Consider the following 6,997-nt stretch of genomic DNA (forward strand, 5'->3'; position numbering starts at 1 on the left):
TATCTTTGACTAAAGGCGTTTTGACCTGTGCAGTGAATTACATATCATATTTTTTCTCCTCATAAGCTATAAGCGAATATGATACATAACGCCGTATCCTTGAACTGGGTCACCGTGACAGTAAATGGATTGGAGTCATATTTTCGCTGGCCAGAGTTTGTCATGCAGTACTCTTGATCACACCGTAATCTTTGCACTTACGTTTCGTTGCCATAGGAACTGTCATCAAGAACATTTCTTGAATTGTGCAGCAGCCGTGCTAAACATGTCATAGCAGAAACCAATGTGAAGTAATGTATGATTATTTAATAAATATTATCCGATACTTATGAATGTGCTCTTGTGTTTGGAGGTGTTGTGCAATCACTTTTTATCAAAATCCCAGGCCAGGTGTTAAATTACCCAAATCAACCGCTGCAGTGAATTCTGTAATTGTGTTTACATCCCATTGTTTTAACATAACCATTTAAATGCACACAAAGCTGACAGATCAGATATAGAAACAGATTTAGCAACACTTTCTCCTACTGAATTTGCAATATGATTCAAGATTAACCTAACAATATTTTTAATTACAGACGTTTGTACATGAATGAATGCTGCATTATCTTGAACAAGACAAACTGCATTTTCATATTTGAACCCTTAGTTACAATATATATATATATATATATCATATTTATATCATACAATAAATAAAAACCATAAGGTATGTTTTTATGGTTTATATATATATATATATTCACTGTATGTGTGTGTGTATATGAATATATATACACACACAGATGCAAGCATATATAATACATAAATATAATAATATATACATTACACACACATTATATAAATAAACATTTATGTTCGATGTGATTAATCATGATTAATAATAGATTTGACAGCACTAATACACTAATTATAAAATTTGAAAAAAAAATTTTTTTGATGCTGTCTGCTTGAATTATACGAAAAGCATATGGTAGGCTTCTCTATATGAAATACATTTCTTAGTCAAACAATTGAAATTTGTAATAAAAAAACATTGTTTATTAAGGGTCGTTAATTATGATTAAATAAAACATTTAAAACCCTGGATTCACTACTGAATTTCTGTACATATTCTCGACAGTAATTGGTCTTTTTTATATTTTATAACAATAGATTTTTCACAAGGATGGAATATCTCGTGCACAGCATCTATGATGCGTGTAGTTCTCGTGTTCGCGCTTGAGTCTCTGCTGCCCTCTAGTGGTGAAGCTGAACTCCACACTCGGGTAATTAAGCGCTGATTGCGCCTCACAGGTGTCACAGCGATTATATTTGCTTTTCGCGTTGTTTGCCTGTAAAGTCTTTTGTATTACGTTTCTCCGGTCATTTTTAATAACAGATTTGTGAACATGTGTAAAAAATATTTATTTATTTTAATACTCTCTCTTAATTGGACTAAGGCTGACCCTGGTGAGCGGATCTTGATCATGTTTTGTTAGCTTTGTAAGATATGAATGATGTGGTTTATGTGATTTATTTCAATCATCGTAATATTTTTTTTAAGATGCAGAAAAGAATCCCAATGCGAGTGCCTCAGCTGAGACAAACTGCGTCTTTGGCAAGGGATGTTATGGTAAGACAAAGTTATTAATGCTCCCTCATTATTCAAGTTTATCTGTATTAGGCATAACACCTTTCACAATAAATATTGTTTCAAATAAAAAGCGTGTTTCGATGTTACAATTTAGGAAGTATTCTGCGATCAGTAATGATCATAACAATTTTTGGTTCCTATAACGTTCTCTTTTTTTAAGGTTTGTTTTTGGTTAGCCAGGAACGTTTTCTTAATGGAAATAGAACGTTAGTTTTTGGTTTGGAGAACGTTGCCTTTAATGTTATTCTGACGTTCTAAAAAAATAACCACCCTGCAACGTTCTGGGGACGTTATTTTATGGTGAAAAATATAACCTGAAAATCACGTTTTTTATGTTATTTAAAAAATAACCTCCATGCGTTCTGGGAATGCTATGGTTAAAATGAAACCATAAACCAATGAAACTGAACGTTCCTAGAACGTTAATTTACTGGAAATGTGAACGAAATACTAACGTTAGGGGAACGTTCTTTGTTTGCTGGGATACAGCTATAATAGGCCTAACGTTATGTGGTTATAGTTAATGTCATATATTCAGTTAAAGCAGACCCAACAACGTGTTAGGCAGCAATTACAAATTAATGATCGTAATGGTTGTAATATGGTTAGATAATATTGATAAGTTTTTCATTTCAATCGTTAATCTTCTGGCATGCGGAGGTTGAACCAACTCCAGGGTGAGGAGATGCACTTCCCCTTTAAAATCATAAATAGATTTCCTTAGTTTCAAGTTACGTGTTGCTAAACATCCCAGCATAAACGCTCCCGATAAACTATTTATTAAAGCTTCTACGTTTACATGCTGTTAATTTGAACAGAATGGCAAGCATAGGCTACTGAATGCGGGATTTGGCATGGCAGAAAGCGTGCAAAGAGCACCTTACGTTCTTCAGAGCGCAAACACAGATACGAACTGGATCGTTTGGCAAATATTTTTATTACGGAGAAAAGCTGCTCATAACTGCTGATCAGTTTTCTTTTCCGTCTAAAAAAGCAATAAGCAGACAAAGCAGCGGTTTGAGGGAGAAAATTCAACGCTAGTCTCAAGTCAATGGCCAAGAGAAGGCCAAGCCTTGCTTTACACGCGCTCCTCCAATGTCTGCTGGATTGCTCACACACATGATTCCTTGCACCATGTTTTTCAGACCAGGCTGGCATACGCGCCTTCATCCCAGAGCAGGATGAGGAGGAGAGTCGAATTATAGGTGGGCAGGAGGCCTGGGCACATTCGTGGCCTTGGCAAGTGTCCCTGCTGTACTCCGACATGCCAGCCTGCGGGGGGGCCATCCTCGACCTGTGGTGGGTTATCACCGCCAGCCACTGCTTCAAACGGTGAGCCCATCAGTGGTCCATAACCCCTCCGAGTCCGACTGAGTGCAGTCTGTGTGTCTAAACCGCAATCCCTGTGTGTGAGCAGGTATAAAAAGGCGTCAATGTGGAACGCAGTGGTCGGAATGCACAATTTGGAGAATGCGAATGAATCCTGTCATCAAGTAAGTGTCTGTGTGATAATTTTCATCTCTCTACCTTATGTGGTCTTTAGTTTATTATCATTGATTTTTGCTATTTGAACTCTTGTGTATTTTATTTAAAGACTGTAACGGTGGAAAAAATCATCTCCCACAAGGACTACAACCAAAAGACAAATGAGAATGATATTGCCCTGCTGAAACTGCAGAGTCCACTGCGGTTTGATGAGTGTGTGAGACCTGTTGGCATCTTGAATGAGGAGTTGGGTCCTCGGGTAAACTGCACAGTCACGGGCTGGGGCGCCATCAGAGAGAGTACGGCCTTTAATGAACCATGTGCTGTTAAACCTGTGTAAGAGTGGTGGTTATGTGAGTAGATGCTGTTCGTCTCTTTATAGATGGTCCTCGTGCCTCCAGACTTCAAGAGGTCAATGTTACTGTTTTTGATCCACAAACATGTAGCAATTTTTATGGAGGGAAAATGTATAAGTTTATGATGTGTGCCGGGACAGATGCTGGTGGAATGGATGCATGTCAGGTAAACATTTGCAATTTAGCTTTGATTCTCTGACACATAACACAAGAGGAATTTTGGAAAAAGATTTCTTGATGTCTTCACGTGGTCCCAATTGGTTAATTTATTCAACAACAAAAATAATTCTTAGAAAAATATGTATATAAATGATTGATTTAATAAATTATTGATTTTAATAAGAGTATTTAAAAAGAAAACCGTACAAGTAATTTAGCATAATCCTAATTATATCATATAAATTAATATCTAATATTTTATATGCATATGTGTGTGTAGAAATGTATGTATATTATTAAAAAAAAAACAGGTAATGCTAAAATAATTGTCAGGTAAACATTTGCATTTTTTTATGGTTACTAGAAGAGTATGTGTATGTTTGTGATTTGTATTTATATATATATATATATGTATATGTATATGTGATCCAAATACAAAGCCGTGTGGTGTGACAAACATGCAGGAGAGCATCACACAGAGGATATACTATTGTTAATATTAAATTAAGTCATATTGATTAAAAAAACTTGATTAATCATCCTCATTCTTTGTTGCAAACCAATTGACTTTTATGACAAGGCAATGTTAGTTTAGGTTGTGGAATAATATCCTTCATTGTGGAAACTTTAGTTTGACGCATGTGTGGATGTCTGTTCAGGGCGACTCTGGCGGTCCCCTGTCGTGTTTCACAGGCGAGAGGTACAAGCTTGCCGGGGTGGTCAGCTGGGGGGTCGGATGTGGTCGAGCCCAAAGACCAGGGGTCTACACCATGCTGTCCCACTACATACAATGGATCGATTCTTCAATGCATGGTATGAACTTTCAGATTTCAAGTGCATATCAGTGGCTGATCTAAAACTGCTGTAGCTTATTTTCCTCTTGTATTATATAGGTGAACTTGTTTCTGTTGACTCTGGAGCAGATTCAACTGGTAAGACTCTTTTCATGCTCTCAGTATCAGTCGTGTACCTTTTCAATCGTTTTTTTTCCCATCATTCATGTCCATTTCCATGTTATGGCTTCAGCCCTGTGTGGTCAGTCCAAGATGGGTCCCTGCCAGCTGCCCAGTGGCTTGGCCCAGGTGGTGTCCACTGAGGATGGCGCATTCAAGGTGGAGAACATAAGCGAGGCGTGCCCAAACTCCTGGCCATGGCACGTCAGCCTGCAGAACCACGACACGCATTACTGTAGCGGCGTCCTCGTTCACCCGCGCTGGGTGCTGGCGCCACGCCACTGCTTCGCCAAGTAAGACGTGGGTTTGATCGTCTGCGTTTCTCTGCTGTTCCTCAGTGGTGTTCTGACGGTTTGTCCCACAGGGCTGGAGATGTTGTGATCTTGGGAGCTCATGACCTCAACTTCATGTCGGGTCAGACTGCAGCTGTGGAAAGCGTGCAGAGTTTGGCTCACGACGCCACATTCCCACCGGTCTCCGATCTCTCCATGATCCGCTTGTCTGTTTCGGCTCGAATAGGTATAGGATCATATGACCTCATCTGTGTTTTTCATGAGATCCTGTTCCACAATCGAAGGTGTACAGGTTAACGTGTGCTCCATCCAGGGTCGATGATACTTCCTGTGTGCTTAACGGATGAAGATGATGAAATGGTGAATGAAGACAGCTCGGCTTGTGTGACAACTGGTTGGGGGACTAGAAAATCTACATGTGAGTCAACTGGCTTACTAACAGGGTTTGATTTGATGCATGCATTCATAACCTCTTTTACTTTGTAATTTCCAGGTGAAATGAGCTATTCAAGAAAGTAATGTAGAGCACGACTGATTTTATCCATCAATAACTAAATGAATCGTGAACCATTCCTGTTACATACCAGAATCCTAGAGCTAGGTGGTTGGAGGAAATTTTTTTTTTTTTTTTCATTTTTTTTTTTCATCCATTCTCCAAACTACTTTATCTTATTTTAGTTTCCATCTCTCCATTCTCTAAACTGCTTGTCCTGTGTAGAGCCAGAGGAATGCTGGAGCCTTGGTTGCATGTATGGATGTTTTTTGTTTCTGCTCTTTATTTGATTTATTGGAGTAACATGCATTGTTGCATCATGCACAATGTTTTAAGTAAATTAGATGAGTCTTGAGTTCATGTTGACTTAACATCAGAAAATGGTATATTTTATCAAGGAATATAAAAGGAAACACCACAATTTTCTGTCCAACATTTTTTACATTTTTTCCATTGCTACTTTGTATCTGCTTCCTCAACCACATTTCTGGGGAGCAGTGACGTTTTCTCTTCTCATAATAGTGGATCTGCATGCTGATATCATGCATATGGCCAGGGTTAAGCCTCTTTCTGAGAAAGCCTGCAAGACCGGCTGGGGTGACAGTTTCAGCATGAAATTCCTCCTGTGTACAGATGCAGCCGCTTCTACCTCCTGCTTGGTACAGTCTTATGATTCTTCAATACAGATGTTGAAACTCCTATGATTCGCATGCACATGTCTGGGTCACCTAAATTCTTTCTCTTATAGGGGGACTCGGGCGCACCCCTTATGTGTGCAAAAAATGGCGTCTATTACCTTGTAGGACTAACAGCAGGGGGCGGCAAGAAATGTGAACCTCAGAAACCAGCTGTGTTCACTCGAGTGTCTGCCCATCACTCATGGATACAAAATTTTATAAAAAATGCCTAATACCTTTAATAAAGCATCTCCTTGTGTGGCTTATCGTCTTGTTCGTTTTTTGGCAAAGTAATATTTTCTTTTATGATCATTTTTATCTATATAAAAAAAAGAAAATTACCAATTTAAAATTAATAAAAATATCATTGTTATTTTGAAGTTACATGAATCAATAATTGCTAGGGAAGACTTGCTTCAATAATAGCAATTGATTATGTGACGCTTGGCTGGATGTAACTGTCTAAAATATACACTGTTGTCTTGTTCTGCTTTCAAAATGCTATTAACGTTCCACAAATTCAAGCTAGTGAATGAATCGTTAATTTGAGTCGAATCTTTGAATGAATCAATTGAACCGGTTGATTAAAATGATTCGTTTTCCTATTTAAAAAGATTTACGGTCCGAGCGGCTTTTCTAAAGTCTTTTATTTTATTTTATTGTATGTATAATGTTTAATACTCGTATTTATACAAAATGTATGTTGCTTGAATAATAAAAAAAAAAGCGGTAAACACTCGCTTTTTGGTTTTATAAACTCGCATTCTAAACAGAGTTGGTTTAATAAACATTTCAATTTCAGTATCTGTAAATTAATTTTAGTATGGTCAAAACCATATGCAAACTATAGTTAGGTTCTAATTCTAAATGACTTATGTTGCTACATATGGATCTTTTGGAACGTTTCGTTTGAATCTCGGGGACCACGTGCTATGATTACGTCAT

General features: G+C 37.8%; 1 protein-coding gene across 1 annotated transcript; it reads left to right on the forward strand.

The window, feature by feature from the left end:
• Window positions 1–78: 78 nt before the first annotated feature.
• ovch1 (ovochymase 1) lies at window positions 79–6,318 on the forward strand. The gene is made up of 14 exons (XM_056245395.1): window positions 79–167; window positions 1,343–1,452; window positions 1,547–1,615; window positions 2,782–2,968; window positions 3,054–3,129; window positions 3,231–3,420; window positions 3,504–3,643; window positions 4,296–4,449; window positions 4,530–4,568; window positions 4,663–4,882; window positions 4,954–5,108; window positions 5,196–5,300; window positions 5,898–6,034; window positions 6,124–6,318. The coding sequence occupies exons 1-14, from the start codon at window positions 79–81 to the stop codon at window positions 6,283–6,285; spliced, it is 1,833 nt and encodes a 610-aa protein (XP_056101370.1). The 3' UTR covers window positions 6,286–6,318.
• The last annotated feature ends 679 nt before the right edge of the window (window positions 6,319–6,997 follow it).

Source organism: Rhinichthys klamathensis, unplaced genomic scaffold (assembly GCF_029890125.1).
Source record: "Rhinichthys klamathensis goyatoka isolate OS25496 unplaced genomic scaffold, OSU_Roscu_1.1 h1tg000029l_1, whole genome shotgun sequence".
Classification (NCBI taxonomy): domain Eukaryota; kingdom Metazoa; phylum Chordata; class Actinopteri; order Cypriniformes; family Leuciscidae; genus Rhinichthys; species Rhinichthys klamathensis.

Excerpts from the sequence above, each read along its gene's own strand:
- ovch1 (XM_056245395.1), top strand. The coding sequence starts at position 79 with ATGATACATAACGCCGTATCCTTGAACTGGGTCACCGTGACAGTAAAT. Across the intron at positions 3,644-4,295 it reads GTGGAATGGATGCATGTCAG|GGCGACTCTGGCGGTCCCCT; the intron begins GTAAACATTTGC and ends ATGTCTGTTCAG. Across the intron at positions 5,301-5,897 it reads GGGGACTAGAAAATCTACAT|TGGATCTGCATGCTGATATC; the intron begins GTGAGTCAACTG and ends TTCTCATAATAG.